General features: G+C 34.3%; 2 protein-coding genes across 4 annotated transcripts; one reads left to right on the top strand and one right to left on the bottom strand.

Moving 5' to 3' along the window:
• The first annotated feature begins 237 nt into the window (after positions 1-237).
• LOC134726205 (uncharacterized) lies at positions 238-8,243 on the top strand. The gene is made up of 2 exons (XM_063590605.1): positions 238-3,398; positions 6,315-8,243. Exons 1-2 carry the CDS (start codon positions 3,306-3,308, stop codon positions 8,241-8,243), a joined length of 2,022 nt encoding a protein of 673 aa, XP_063446675.1. The 5' UTR covers positions 238-3,305.
• Positions 8,244-12,215: 3,972 nt separating this feature from the next.
• Positions 12,216-15,659, bottom strand: LOC134724709 (uncharacterized). Of its 3 annotated transcripts, XM_063587889.1 has the most exons (3): positions 15,495-15,659; positions 13,894-14,742; positions 12,216-12,888 (listed from the first exon to the last, which is right to left on the bottom strand). In XM_063587889.1, the coding sequence occupies exons 2-3, from the start codon at positions 14,722-14,724 to the stop codon at positions 12,568-12,570; spliced, it is 1,152 nt and encodes a 383-aa protein (XP_063443959.1). In that variant the 5' UTR covers positions 14,725-14,742; positions 15,495-15,659; the 3' UTR covers positions 12,216-12,567. The 3 variants fall into 3 exon arrangements, with proteins under 3 accessions (XP_063443959.1, XP_063443958.1, XP_063443960.1); XM_063587888.1 differs by having other exon boundaries at positions 13,894-15,659; XM_063587890.1 differs by having other exon boundaries at positions 14,437-15,659.
• Positions 15,660-17,074: the final 1,415 nt, after the last annotated feature.

Genomic DNA, 17,074 nt, shown 5'->3' with positions numbered 1-17,074 from the left:
ACAAGTTACACAACTTGTGCGCACGAGTTACACAACTTGTGCGCACGAGTTACTATCTTGTGCGCACAAGTTACACAACTTGCGCGCACAAGTTACTATCTTGTGCGCACAAGTTACACAACTTGTGCGCACGAGTTACACAACTTGTGCGCACGAGTTACTATCTTGTGCACACGAGTTATTTAATATGTGCGCACGATTATTTGAGCCCTTATTGACATGCGCGTGATTTGTACATTGCGGATTTCTTGCTTGGATGAAGTTTATGAAGAAAGGTTAGTTTAATGATATTTAATCAATGTGACATAATGCATGGATGTTAAATGTCTGCATTTGTGAACACAATCTATGTAGCCACCGTTAGGAGCCGCGGTCTGAGACTTATACTTTTCAACAACCATACTAATTCATGCTTTTTTCGTTATTGGAGATAAAAATGTTTTAAGAACGGTCAAATCATAAACCACAACCTTATTAACCCGAATAATCCAGTCGTTATATTACGATCACTACGACCACTCCATTACCTCTGAGCACAATGATCATAAGGGTGCGTTGTTATTATTCAAGTTACAACCTTATTACAAATTCAACAATTATGGGCTTAAGCTGACAAAATAACATTTTCCAAGTATTTGGTCCAATCGCATTCTTGTCGATTTCACATTGACAAAAAAAAAACTAATGCATTAGAGAAATAATGACCCGGGAAAAGTGAGCATAAACTGAATGTCCGAAACGTATTTGGTATGTATAATACTTCTAAAATCATTTCAGGTTATGAGAGTTTACCTCTTACTCTAACCTCAAAAATCATATTTAATCTATGTTTAAACTGTTAAAACGGGTACATATAAAATAAGAGTGGAAATCGAAACCAAAACAAACAAAACGCAACGAAACAAAAAGAAAGGGAAAATGAAGAAACGAAATACAACCGAAATCAAAACTATAGATTAAAATTTTAACCCAATAGCACTTTAAGAATCCAACCCTTTAGTTTTATGCAATCATTCAATTGTGTGGTGTCCTTGATAGTTTTCATTGTTACAACTACGTTAAAACAGTAGGCTGTATATTTAAGGAAATATCCCTATTATCTCTTATTTGATGGTCTCTAAATTGATGATTGCAAATGCATTTACACTTTTCTACAAAACTGTGTGGATGTGCAGTACGTGTAACGTACAATATAACATTTGATATTCAAGAATACTTTTTACGGACTTTGTCTTTGATCCTATCGGCTATCCTTATATGGGTAAATTTGAAGCGTGAGAAAAAAGTTCATGTCTTTGAAGTTTTCTAAAATGTATTCAGCACCAGGTGTTGCACGAGCCTCAGCCGGGTATACATGTATATAAAAGAGATATTATTGTTCAAATGTTATAACTCAAAATAGAGCCAACTGAGAAGGAAAAGGTAATGTACGTACATTTTAGAATTATTTGACGGTGTTTTACACATTTTGATGTTGCGTTATTTCCAGTTTCAGTAGCAAACAAGCTGATATTTGAATGGCTAAATAAATAGAAGATTTTAGTAGTCCGGGTCAATATATATAAATTAACCTAGAATACTTTATAAGTATATTGTTCAAGAAAAGTATGATAAAATCATAATTCATAAATATCGACAAATAATAACAGTGCAAAACTTTACCTTTATATACCTTATATACTTATTTTATAAATGCATTTAATTTAAAACCGATTATCCCAATTTTAACCAACTTGACTCTAACTCTTAACTTAAAACAATTATAGATCCCAAGTATAAATTTTTTTATGTCCCATTTATGGACATTATGTTTTCTTGTCTCTGCGCCCGTCTGTTCGTTCATCTGTCTGTCCGTTCGTCCGTCTGTCCCGCTTCAGGTTAAAGTTTTTGGTCGAGGTAGTTTTTGATGAAGTTGAAGTCCAATCAACTTGAAACTTAGTAAACATGTTCCCTATGATACGATCTTAATAATTTTAATTTCAATGCCAAATTAGAGATTTCCCCCCATTTTCAGGGTCCACTGAACAAAGAAAATGATAGTGCGGATGGGACATCCGTGTACTGGGGACACATTCTTGTTTTCTATATAAAGAAAAATAATGGAATTGCGAACATAAGGTCCACATTGGTCAATTATCTATTGTCTATATAATTATATCTTGGGGAATACCCCGTTATTCTGATACCCCAGTAGTCCGACACCCCAATAGTTAGACACCTTATTGGCCCGACACCCCACAAGTCCGAAACCCCTTTATCACGAATGTGACCTACCGATTTCGACTATTTACCCCTATTTGTAGCATTTTTACTTTTGTGTCTGTTTGTTTTGTTTACGCCTCATTATCAATATTATAATATTTGACTATTGATTATGTACCTAGCCTAGCTGCTTAATAGATCTAGGTAGCAGCTAGGCTAGATACACGTTCATCAGTCAAAAATCTACGTAGCCCTATGTAGCTGTTACGATATTGCACGGCACGCAACCCCGTTAAAAACATGCGGCAGTTTAAAAGGTGTTTCGTTCGAACTAGTTAGTGTCTAGAATCGATAACGAAACAATAAGCGACGACGAGCTTGAACACGGTTGTCGTCCCTTAATTTTCGTTATCCTCGAAAATATTTTCCTTGGTGTGGACAGTGTTACTTACCAATTTATTTCATACCCTTTCACAATTCATTTCTTCACCCCTTCAACATACAATTGTCCATATTGTGAGTTAGATCTGATGAGGTTTTGGATAATTTTGATATAATTTGTCTAAATTTTCTAATTGTCTAAAAGAAATGCACCACGGAATAACTTCTGTTCTCGGGCCATATATAAGGTAGACCCTCTTGCAAAATGGATTACTGTTTTAAAATGGTTCTTTAATATTCTCTGCAAATGTGCAGGTTGATTTCGATTTAATATGCATTTCTTATGTTTCAAAATTGGTATCCGAAATATTTATTTTAAAATATTTATGAACAAAGAATGTACTTGCGTAGAAATTCGATATCAATAAGATTCCCCACCATTTAAGATGAGGGGCAGCTGTTTTAGGTCCGTGATTTTGTTAAATTTTTCGAACCATTTGTTATTATTGAAATTAAAAGAACGGTGAGTAATTTGGATCAAGATTTAGATTTAAAAAAAAACAGTTCTATGGAAACTGGTTAGTAAATTACTAATTGATTATCGTTAGCTTTCACTTCTATAAAATTGGGTAAAACAGACTTCTTTGAGTTTCCTTTCCGAAGTAGGGAGCTTCATTGCTGACAGGTGAACAACAATACTTCAATTATAAATTTATTTTTTTATGTTATTTCAGATGTCTGAACCTGACCTTTATGACTTCATGAGAAGTCGCAATATTAAAGATGATATTATAAGAACATTGATAGAGGAAAAGGTAAACTTATTCATCAAAATGATTTTTTATTTAGTCCTTACATTTTATGCCTGATGGAGAGTTGTCTCATTGGAAATCATACAACATTTGCATCAATAGAGGGCATAACATCCTGATTTTATGTTTGTTTAATCTTAATTTTAGAGACATTTCGCTTTTGTTATACATCGACATATCTCTTTTTTAGTTCAGTTTTAAAAGTCCATCAACGACAAACATATTTGGGATACCTTTGATTGTCTATGTCAATTTCTAACACAAGACGATTTTTGTCTCGCTTGTGTTGAAAGTCTATTATTCGAGACACCAGGACTACTAAACAGTGATGGTGTAAACTATTTTTATAAATCTTTTTTTTCCCCATGGTGCCTCACATTGTAGGATGGTGAGATCGAATTACCGTCTGCTATATGTCCATTCACGGTCTTTGATTTAATTTCATTGTTCATAGTTAAATGCTAAGTTTTTTTGTGTTTTGGTCTGTTTATCATTTACTTAATCTTTAAGCTAGCAATAGGTGAGCTATACTTTTGATATATGGGATTATTGAATGATGTACCTGTTTGTCTGGAAGGTATCATATCTTCCTCATTTTTATGGTTCATTGTTCAATGTTAAGTTATGTGTTATGGTTTGTTTTTTCAGTACTTTAAGGAGAAGTTCAACTATGAACATATCTGTCTGGCAGATATCAACCTTGGCCTCATTTTCATGGTTCATTGGTCAATGTTAAATTATTGGTTTCGGTTTGTTTTTCAGTTACCAATTAAAGTAATAGGTGGGCTATATTTGGTGTATGGAATAGTTGTAGGGTGTACACTTGGCCTCATTGTCATGGATCTTTACAAATTACAAACGTAACGGTTAATGTAATACTTATTTAAGAAATTTGCACGAGAACTGTATGTTTTAATGCAGTGTCTGTGCGTACCAGCATGCAGGTACTAATAGTCAGATTGCCGTTCGTAGGCTAAACTGGACCCCTGTTGTGTTCACTTATCGCTACACTGACAACAGGTATGGCCTAAATCCCGTGGTCACAATTCTGACCACGGGATTTGATAATTCGACGAGACTAGTGCATCATGTGCTATGTTTATTATGTGTTATATAGTCTGGGGTCCTGGCTAATCTTGTCAGTATACGACGCGCAGCTAGATTGGGCCGGATCCCAGGCAAGAAACAAGAAATTATCACATTTATAACCCTACTGAGATGTTAAGGGAATAAAAGATACCGGTTCAGTTTTTCAAGAACATGTTAACATGCTTGTTGGTCATTTATCTGCACCACCACCATGGGGATACCAGATACTTATTTATTTTGCGGCATCACAGTAATAACATTTCACGGAGGTCAATTTCCTATCATTATAATTGGTCAATTTTATTAGCGAATCGATGAATTTTTAAAACTCGTCCAATTAATGCCAATGTGACAATGGCACACTAACCTGTTCCTTCGGTGCAAAGCTATAGATGGAACGGCGGACCAGTTTATTCGTAGGCTACGCGTACCCACATCCGGTTATATAATAAAAATGCTATCGGATCGGAAATAAAACGTGAAATATGATTAAATTTATACGGAATTTGTCGTAATTAGAGAATAGATTACAACTAATCATATATATATATCGGGATTCGAACCCATGCTACTGTGATATCGTGACACCAAATCGCCTGCACTGCAGCCGTCCCGCTAGACCACACGACCACCTGGGCTCTCAAAAAAAAAGAGCTTTCGGTGGGCATGTGTTACCTTTCCACGTCAGTTTTAATCTAGCGGCGTACTACAGTACATGATATATAAGGCATGAAGATGTTATTGTTACAGATCAGCTAAATTATCTATAGTAGAGGATCCTACAAATTAATGTAAGATACAATCACAGAAAATAATTATATTCATAAGTACGTCTGAGTCAGTGACAACCCTACAACAGATGTATCCATCGGATATATATATAGGTACGTGAACAGTTTTTTCTCAGTTAATAAAAATTCTTTAAATGGAAGAGTGTGATATACATGTGGGGAAGACATTTCGTAGTTAGTTTTGAACAAAAACTATCAGTCGATTAATTTTATACAATTATATATAAAAAAAAAAACCTCGGGAGTCAATTGCAGTTGCAGAGAAGAGAAGAACGGGAAAATAAATAAATAAAAAGGATTTAAAGTTTAACAGATTTAAATTGTAATGTGTATCAAATGTCAGAAAACCTCAGTTCACGATAAGGACTCTTTGTCCTGTGATTGTTGTTAGGACTGGCAACACTTGAAATGTGCAGGGTTCGGAAAAATGTGCCAAAACAATCCTATTGGATATGATGGTAAAATTTGTTCCAAATCTTAATTAGTTACATGAATCTTTTAAAATTTGTTTATTTTGACACTATTACTTGCTTCTTTAATTCTTATATAGACATCCAAGCTTTAATTTTAGTAGTATAAGATATTTCAAAATTTCAGTTTCTGTTTTACATTTTACTAAAATCTCATATGGGTATTTTTAAAATTCAGATATATATAATTCTTTAAATTCTTTTCATTTACAGGGACTGTACAGTTTCATTTACCATCAGTGTGCATTTAATTTGCAATGTATTATTACCTGATAAATACAATTTGAATTATATTTTTCATACTCTTCACTCGTTCTACACGAAATCGATAATCGAAATCCACATATCATCGATAATTTCCGTTTATATTTCACGTTTCATTCCCGATCCGATAGCATTTTATTATAAAAACGGATGTTGGTACGCGTAGCCTACGATCGACTTTTTGACTATTCGAAAAAACCGACCGTACCCGCATGCGGATACGCGCAGACACTGCCATGTTTTAAACTTGATTATAAACCATCAATTTTGCATACCAATATTTTTATGCTCTTTGTCCATTTCAGATAGATTCCCAAACTATCATTCACATGTCAGAAGAGGAATTGACAAAGTTTGTGCCGCTGTATGGGGATCGCAAAGCAATAATAGCGTTTAGCAGGGACAGAAAAGACACGTCTTGTGAAAAGAAAAAGAAGACAAAGACGTCGTTAATGAAAAAACTTCGGGCAAAAGTGAATGCAATAAAGGGAGGGGCCTCTTATAGTAGTGGAGATGAGGATGAGGATGAAAAAGAGGTACGTAGTTCTTTGAGTAAGAAACTGAAAGGCAACAAGAACGCAGAAAAAAAGAAACGTCTTGTGGATCTAAGCTGTTTCCATAATGACGGTGATGCATATCATCAGATACGAGGAAACAAGGGCGGTGGCCCTAAGTCGTTTGACATGGAAAAATTTGATACGATGGGACAAGTATTAGACCTTGCCAAACAGCTGTATTTTCCAAATGGACACAACGCAGTGAGAGGTAAAATCACGGAATATAAGATAAAATTAACTGACACATATTTTCAAAACATCGACTTACAGTCTACCGTGGAGTCCTGTTATAATCGTTTAAAGATGAGACAATTGAGGTTCAACTTCTGCACAGAAGGCACTACTAGTACAATTGAGAGTGACGAGTTGCCACCTTTATCAATTCCAAAGAATAGGAATGCAACTGCTCAGAGTGGAGTTATTGAAGTAATGGAAATTATTGACTTGCCTCCAACCTGTTTAAGCAAACCTGAAAAATCAAATGACATTTTTGTCACTAATGATTTTTATAATGCAGAACTTCCGGATATCCAAACAAACTTTGATATTGCTGATTTTTCGTTCGACGGTGATATTGCATTTGGTCCTAATGTACGGGCAAGCAATGTAAGCTTAGACTCGACATTACCATTAGAGAGTGGAAGTGGTGATACTTTGGACAGACCATTAGAATTTGGAAATGCTGGTACAGTGGAGAGAAAAATTATTCGTATACATAGGGCTTCAGCTTTAATGGATATGATAATTCATTTTAAAGATCCAAACATCATGACTGTAGACATTGATGCCATCATGGTATTAGACAATGGTAAGGAAGAAGCCGGAGAAGGAGATGGTGTTTTCAGAGATTGTATAACCCAGTTTTGGGATGAATTCTATGAACAATGCACAGAGGGTCGTATTTTCAAGGTACCTGTACTTAGGCATGATTTCCAAAAGGAGGAATGGAAAGCTGTTAGTAGAATAATAAGAAAGGGGTTTGAAGTCAGTGGTTACTGGCCCATTTCAATTATGCCTGCTATATTCGAAGAGTGCATTCATGGAAGCATTGAATCAAGTCTGATTGAATTGTTTTCAGATTACTTACCTGAAATGGAAAGTCAGATTGTTAAAAAAGCTATTTCCAATTTCAATGATGTGGATCAAGATGACTTCATTGAATTCCTTGATAGTCATTCTTGTAGAAAATTGGTGAATTCTGAAAATGTCCTGCCAATTATTGGAGAGTTGGCACATAAAGAGTTGATTCAACAACCACGATACGTGATCGAATGTTTCCGTTCAGAATTACGACAGTTGCAAGTCACTCCAGGCAAACTACAACAAATTTATCAAGAAATGAAACCAACATCTAAGGAAATTTTGAAATCCTTGAGTGTACCGGAAAACATGAAAGAAGCGGAAAGGCTATGTGCAGGCTTTTTAAAAAGATATATCAAAGATCTAGATGGAGAAAAACAAAAGGCTTTCTTGAGGTTCTGCACAGGTTCAGATGTCCTGCTGGGAATGAAAATAACGGTTGAGTTTTTTGAATCTAAAGGGTTCACACGGTCACCAATAGCTCATACATGTGGGCGAGTATTACAAATTCCATCAACTTATGACACATATCCTTCTTTTAGGTCTGAGTTCAATTATCTGTTGAACAGTAAGGTTTGGGTAATGGACATAGTTTAGAGTTCATATAGTGTAATAGTGCTGGCATTCCAGGATGTTCCGATGAAAATGGACATAAACTCAATGTATGAGTACAGTTCTAAATGATTCAAGTATTCTTTATTTAATAATTCGTGTTTAAAGGAGGTTCGTGTAATGATTTTGTGTAATGATTTTATGTCGTGAGTTCGGTAGAGGGAGTTTTTTTCAAGTTTTTTTTTTAAGTGTTCACAGTGTTGAACAGAAAAGCATTTCAGATTTATGTGAACAATTTGTTCTGTGTTTGTTTATGTCCAAACCTTACTGCTCAACAGTTTTGAGAGAAACACAAGCTGCATTAAAGTTTTGCCATAAAGGCAAGCCACTTGATTTTATTGTATTATTGTCAATATTGTTATGTTAAAATGATTTCAGTCAAATAGCAGTAGGTATTACTTTTTATTTACCTTGTCATTAACTATTGTGTTGTTTTATTTCAATTACAAGTTTCAGTGAATCTATTTCATTTAATTGTTAATTCCTCTTGCCATTAACGATTTTGTCCTCACTTTCTTCGGTCTTTGTTTCCCATTATTTTGATTCATGCGTAATCCTAAACATTTTTGAAGATCTTTTCTTACGCTTTAAGATTGATTTGGATCAAACTTGTAAATAATTATCCTCAGTTTATAATAGAAGAAAAGTATAATATACATAGTTATATCACAATATTGTATTGTTAGCAGGCAAAAAATAGATAAATTTTCATCGATAAAATGATTTCCTTCTTATGCCTTTTCAGACCTGATTGGCGACCATTACTGAAATAAAATGTTCATCAGAATACACCATGTATCGTAAAAATTGATAGGAGCTATTTAATTCAGGTCTTCGATTGAAATTTTGCTTAGATTAAATGTTTTAAAAGATGTTATTCGATAGTGGACATGACTTTGATACTTTATTGAAAAACATAGAATATAAAAAAGAAGATGGGGTATGATTGCCAATGAGACAACTATCCACAAAAGACCAAAATGACACAAACATTAACAACTTCAGGTCACCATACGGCCTTCAACAATGAGCAAAGCCCATACCGCATAGTCAGCTATAAAAGGCCCCGATAAGACAATGTAAAACAATTCAAACGAGAAAGACTAAAGTTGGTGTTCATTTAGTGTATTTAAGAGCTTCCAAATGAGATAAAAATAAATCTCTCCTTAATTAAGAGGAATTCCTAGCGTAAAGCTTCCTAGCTTAAAACGTATAATGATATACCTGTATCAACTTGATGAAGTTGCAAAGTTGTGATGCACAATTAACTGGTTACTATCAGAAGATTGGAAGTTATACAAACCCTATCGCTTTTTTATGTTGGTTTAGACAAAGCTTCTTTATGTTGGTTTAGACAGAGATTGTCATTGTCTACATGTATGGTAGAATAAATATATGTCTCTCGTTTAGGGGTACGAAGGGGGACCTACTTCTGTCATATATTTCCTCCTCCTTCTTTCCAATACTTGACTTTTTACAATTAACACTGGTAAGAGGCAACCTAAATTCGACCTATTTCTTCTTTTTATTTTAAGCTTATTTGCGTAGTGCTGTCCTTTGTTTGGTGTCTTGCTTTATTGTTACCAGTTGTGTTTTTGTCCCCGGTTTACTTTTGACACTTTGGTTTTCGCGTACTTCTTTACAATATCTGTTACAAGAAAATCTTCGGTATCGAGCCTTTCAATTTATCAGACAACAAAGACGCATTGCTTCATTTTTAGAAACGACATCAACTGGTACAGTGAAACCTGGTTAAACCGAATCCTGTATAACCGAAAACCTGTATTAACCAAACATGCTCTTAAGCTCTATCGTATCAAATTGTATGCGTTAAGAACCTGACATCAACCAAAACCGAACCACATATTAAGTCCCGAAGAGGTTTTTTTTAAACAGGCTTCACTGTTCTAAGAATTATGTATTTACAGCACAACACAGAAAGGGTTAAAAAGATTACCCCTTTGGAAAGGGCACCTGGCCTAAAAGGTCCAGAGAGCTTTGCTATCACTTCAGTATGTGTCGTCGTCCGTTGTTACCGTTTCTGAGATATCTGCAAGTTTAATAGGTACTTCTAGTAATGTGGCATTGCTGTGTAATAAAAGTTGCATTACTTCTAGTTTGAAGACTATGTTGAGCCCCTGCTCCTAGGGCATGATCCAGCGACTTTGAATGAACTACATTTTGCAAGTTACTTTTTCTGCTAACAGTAAAGGTAAAGGTAATATGTTTGGCTAGCTGAACCGTGAAGTCATTATGTTAGATATATCATCCTTCTTTCTGAGTAGTCTAGTCCTACAGACGGATAAATTGGTTTTTTGTCGGACTAGTCGTTTAAGTAAACTTAACTTAATGATGACTTAACGGTTCAGCTAGCAATCAAGCTAACCAAATACAAGTATATAACTTACACACTCGAATGTTTTGCTGTTAGTTAGTTTGATAGAAACTACTAAGATTTGCTATCAAGTTACAACATCACGGTTTGTACATCTCAATTTTTTTAACAGTTTGAGGCTCGAGATTATAGTCTAGTGACTTTGAATTAATAAGCAATAATCCTGTTCATCAGATTGGTGTTTTTTTTTCGAAACATATATCAGTGTCAACAATTTATCTTTAACGTCGAGCTAGAGCTGATGACCAAATATACAATAATTCCAGGCAGAAGTTTAACGGAAGGAGAAGGTGAATGTAATATAGCCACATATTGAGGAAAAAACTACAAAATTACGTTTAATGGTCTGGCAATTAATGATTAATCCTCAAAATCAATCACAACCTTCGGTTTCTTTTTAATATGGAACCTTGTATAATATCATAAAAATGCATAGACTAATACAAAAGTTATTGCCCGGATACCAGAAATTCCTTTTTGTTGACCCCTATTACCTAAACTGTTTGGACCATAACCCCCGAATACAGTCCCATCTGGTTAGTATTGCCGAACTGATGGTACAAATTAATACAAATCCATACACTTATATATACTCAAGTTTGACTACATTACATTCGCCTTCTCCGTCCGCTGCCCCGCAAATATTACCGTTACACTTTTCCATGAAACTTCTGTATGAAATTACTATAGGTCATGGGGATTTTCACATTCAACCTTTTATAGTAATATTCTTTACAAAGCACAAAAATGTCGGCATTAACCTTAAAAGCTATCAAAACCTGTAAACAAGACTTTTTCTATTTTTCTATAGTACAGTTACGATACTGTTGTCGGGTAATTATGGATGGTATATTTTGGCTTTGCTATTCTTTCACTTATAGGGTCTTTGCATTGGAAATAAACAGTTATGTTCTTAAGCCAGCTTTTGACCTGCTACGGGTTGTGTTCTTCTTAAATATTTTATGATGGTATGATACTAAACAAAAAAAAGGGAAGAATTGAGCTTGATATTCATTTGGTGAAAACATAATCTTTCAATCATTTTAATTGAGGTCTAGAGCTGGCATGTCAGTAACTGCTAGTAGTCATTTATGTATAATTGTTATTTTGTTTTCTGCTCTTTGGCCAGGTTATTGTCTCTTTGTCAGATTCCCCATTTCCATTCTCAGTTTTATCAAGATATAGCCTGGGAATCCAAATGAATTCGGACGACTATGACGACACGGTCGTTACATTAAGTCAATTAATGACTTAAATTGTAAATTCATCCCTTATTGGAGTAATTGTCATTAACAGATGCTGTTTACCGAATGTTGCGGTTTTTTGGGGGCAAAAACTGTGATGATTGTAATCATAAAACGGCATGTCGCATAGTAAGAGTATTACTAGTAATTCTATTCTTTAATACTTTGAGCAAATGATGCTCATCAGTACAATGTGCTTTAGGTATCATATATCACAGCATCACTGATGAAAGATATACACACCTAAAATTACGGGTCTTATCTTAATAAAAAAAATACTATTCCGGCTTCTTGTAATTTCAATTGACAAATATCACGAAGATGTCTAAACAATACTTAATTCAGGAAATGAGAAAAAAAATCGAAAGCTTGTAGTCAATTTCATATTATAATACTGTTGATTTTGGAATTTGGTAAAACTTTAATACATTCTTTTCGGTGTCGGGTACGTCATGTGATGTGGTATATAATCTTAATCCGTGTCACCAGATGACCCCATTTTTTTTCATGTTCTATGCTATTGCATGGAACGTTGCCTCATTGACGCATGCCAAATAATCCGATTGTCTGTTCATGCTAAAACATTTTTCAAGTTGTATATGTTTAATGTAGAGAGATTTATTTTAGTAAATTTATAAATAAATATAATATTAATAAAACCAATATTGAATTATAAATTTTGTTTTATTATATCCCTCATTTGTAAATAAAGTGTGGCTCTGTCATAGGGATCTCTTGTTTTTGTCCAGCTGTTTTCCTCCATTAATATGTCAGCCAGGTCCAAAATGTCATTGTCACAGTCTGAATCGTCGAAGTCACACTCCTCGGCACAAGCATTTAGTTCGACATTGTCCAAAGGTAGTGAATAATCCTCGGTGCCTTTCAAGAAAGGTGCCTGGTATAAGACCATTGGACGCCCGTTTATGTCGCAATGCTTCGATTTGCGAATTCGGTGTGCATTCCATGTTTCAACGACATTTTCAAGCTCTTTCTGAAATAGAAATAACTTGATAAAAGTGGTGTTAAAATGCATTCTCTTCGATTAAAATCTAATTTGTTTAATGAAGACACGTGCAGTTAATAGAGACACATCTGGATGTAACTTGATGAAAAAGAAATAAATTACAGAAATAGCAATTGCGGATTTTATGATCGCCAAAAAATGTGTGGTCGTTTTGGTAGTACTTTGAGGCGTTTTTTTCTACATGGCACCGTGAAGTAACTGTATTTCTTCTTCACGGACCTACCTGAAATTATATCAGAATGCATTTATTTTGTTTGTATGACGATTTTGGGATTAATGAAATTAGTGGGATTATTTTCTAATAAGTAGATGTGTATGTTGTTATGACGCGTCATGCGCTTCTTGAAAAATTCCAATGTCATCTAAGATTACAATCATTGAGTTCCTTAACTTGTTTGCACACAAGTTACCCACAGTCAGACGCCAAAGACTGTCTTATAGATAGGTGTTTTTTTCTGGCATGGAACCTTTTTTTCATGAAATTTACGTTTGCCTTTTTTTCTATTCATTTCACAATAACTTTTAAGCAAGTAGATTTAAGCTCGCGCTATATCTTTTTTTGCGAGATAAAAAGGGGATTGGGGTAAATTAGAACAATGCTGTTTATAATTTGAGAACTTATAGTTAAAGTCAGATTTAGATGGGATTATTTTTTGCGATAAGAATCCTTATGAAATTCCTGTTTAAATTTCATTTAACCGTTCTAACATAGCTTTTTTTTGTTTGTTTCAGAGATAAAAGGGTCAAAAGATAATTACAAGGGCCAGTGGTTGCAAATTTTTGGAAGAAAACATTGCCAGTTTAAGTCTTTATGTCTTTACGACTTTTTTTTATATAAAATGTCTCTTTCAAGTACGTTTTTATACTGAAACATATAACATGTTAAACGTTTATCAAATTAAGCGTTTGGAATAGTTCTTCGTTGTTTCGTTTTGATTTAAGATGATATTTATATATCATATTCTATCTTACTCTGATAATATCCATGAAAAAATATTGTATCAGACTTTTATCGATGAAGTCGCCTGTGAAGTAGCCGTCTTGCTTCATCTGTTCAAAGAATTCCATCCAAAATTGTACACATTCTTTTCTAAGTATTCCCCACCAGCTCTCTATACGTTGATTGTGTTGACTTGTTCCATAGAGAAAAGCTGTTCTGCTTCCGGGACCATTCCTCCTTAAGAATGACTGCATTTCAGCAATATAACTGTTTTCGGTTCCCATGTCTGATCGTATTGAATGTGGTACCCTTTCTAAAGAAGTCAAAGCTTCTACATAAAATCCCGCTACAATTCGTGGGTTATTATTGCTTCTACCAACACGTAACCAAATTATAAACCTTGAAAACCCATCTATACATCCGTTGACACAAATTCCATACGGTTTTAACTTATCATATGAGTCAAGGTGCCATATGTAGTTGGGACCCTTGGATCTATAGTGCCTTCTTTTTAGTTTGCGCTTAACTCTCGCAGCAACGCCAGAAGGATCCAATATGCCTAATAGGATTCTTACCATCTCCTTTTGGACAATAAAACCATTCTGTAAGCATCTCGAATGCATCCAACGGTATCCATGGAGACAACCAGATGACTTTAGTTGTTCGAAGATAAACATAGCAACTTGGAAAATATCCGAAAAATTCTTTCGTCTGTACAATCCATACGAAGCTAAGCGTCTTTTCAAAGTTCTCATAGATAAAATAACATTATGTCTTTGAGCCAACAAACCAATAATTTCTTCATATTGCAAACCTAGGCTAAAGTAGGTTGAAATAATGATAGCTAAATCATTTGTGGTCATGATTATTTGATCTGACACCTGTAATAAAGTAAGCTGTTTAAAATGTGACTACTTCAATTCAAAGATTTGTAAACTAGTATTACTATCGAGCATCGTGGGTCGAATGTTAATCCTAAATGAGTATAATTGATCACAGTGACTAATGACTGGCGATAAGTATCGCTAAAGAAACGAAAATAAGGTTTTCATCTTTGATGTGTCGTCATAGTAATAATCTATTTGTTACGGGTGTGGACCCCCCTTTTTAAAATGTCTGAATCCGCCCCTAGGATAAAATTTGGTATCAATGCCAGACGGCCGTTTCGTCTAAATTGTGGCTAGTTTATACAGCCATAACTAACATGACTAAGGCCATAAACATAGTATTGACTAGTGTTGGTACTCGATGAACATCGTTTCAATATCCTCTCAGTGACGTCGATGGTAATAAGATATACCGCCTATCTAATACACCAAAATGTTAAATGTTTATATGTATCAAGTTAAGCAGCAAATAAGGAACGGTGTAATATGATACCCGTAGCCCATTCACGACACAATAATTTACACGACAGAAATAACATAACTTGAGTGTCAGTGCATTAAAACAAACTAAGTGTACCCCGGGGGGCCCTCTTACGAACAAATAACCCGTTTACATTGGAATTCATAAAAAAGGAATAAGAATTATAAGTTTCTTATTGAATAGTAACTTCGTTTTACACACTGTTCCTAATTACTTTTCTCTGAATTAATACAGTCAGTAAAATTCTACCTATGTTAAAAATTACCTTAATTTATAGAATGTTTGTCCGGCAGGATCGCCTTCCATAAAGCATAGTGTGCCCATGCTATAAACACGTGTAACTATTGATTACAATATACTAACTACGAGTTACTAACTTGTGCGCGCAAGTTACTATCTTGTGCGCACAAGTTGGTAACTCGTGCGCACAAGTTGTGTAACTCGTGCGCACAAGTTGTGTAACTTGTGCGCACAAGATAGTAACTTGCGCGCACAAGTTAGTAACTCGTGCGCGCAAGTTTGTAACTCGTGCGCGCAAGTTATGTAACTTGTGCGCACAAGATAGTAACTCGTGCGCGCAAGTTGTGTAACTCGTGCGCACAAGATAGTAACTTGTGCGCGCAAGTTGGTAACTTGTGCGCACAAGTTGAATTTTTTTTTTTGCATGGCACTCCAGGGCTTCCGTAATTTTCAACATTCAACATTCGATTTCAACATTCAACATTCGATTTCAATATTCAACATTCAACATTCAATTTTTTTTTTTTTTTCTCATATCCATTTTCAACATTCAACATTCGATTTCAACATTCATTATTCGTTTTCAACATTCAACATTCTTTTTCAACATTCAACATTCGTTATCAACATTCGATTTTCAACATTCAACATTCGTTTTCAACATTCGATTTTCAACTTTCAACATTCGATTTCAACATTCAACATTCGTTTTCAACATTCAACATTCGTTTTCATCATTCGATTTTCAACTTTCAACATTCGATTTCAACATTCAACATTCGTTTTCAACATTCGTTTTCAACATTCGATTTTCAACTTTCAACATTTGATTTCAACCTTCAACATTCGATTTCAACATTCAACATTCGTTTTCAACATTCGATTTTCAACTTTCAACATTCGATTTCAACATTCAACATTCGATTTGAATATTCAACATTCAACATTCAACATTCAATTTTTTTTTCTCGTATTGATTTACAACATTCAACATTCAACATACGATTTCAACATTCAATTTTCAACTTTCAATATTCGTTTTCAACATACATTCAACATTTGTTTTCAGGATTTGAGCATTTGATTTGAATATTCCATCATTCGTGATTTGGTTTCATTATTAAAAAATTCAATATTGTATTTTCGACTTCACTCTACCTAATAAGTTGTTCAACGATCAATTTTAAGATTCATCATTTGTTTTGAACTACGGTGATAAAGTTATCAAAGACTTTCAAATTACATTGTTTATATCTTTGATAAAGATTAAATTGTTACATTTAGATATGAAACAGATCACAAATTTAAATTGTACAATATAATAATACATGAAGATGGTACAAAAAAATAGATTAATACAACATGACACTAACAAGGGAGGTAATTTCATTTTTTAAACCGACAAGAAATATAGCCCGTTAAACTTAAAGTATAAATTCACAGGTCAGAGATTGATTAATGGATCAATTTTTTTTTTAATCGGAGATTATGTCGACGGATCATATACAACAGTCTTTTTCAATCTAAACAATAAGGGTGCGTGATCTTCAGTTTTAAGTTTGGAGATGATCTAAGATGATTAGAAATAACAGTGACTATCCTCTA

The sequence above is a fragment of the Mytilus trossulus genome, chromosome 7 (genome assembly GCF_036588685.1).
Source record: "Mytilus trossulus isolate FHL-02 chromosome 7, PNRI_Mtr1.1.1.hap1, whole genome shotgun sequence".
Taxonomy (NCBI): domain Eukaryota; kingdom Metazoa; phylum Mollusca; class Bivalvia; order Mytilida; family Mytilidae; genus Mytilus; species Mytilus trossulus.
This window is presented reverse-complemented; position numbering and strand designations above follow the sequence as displayed.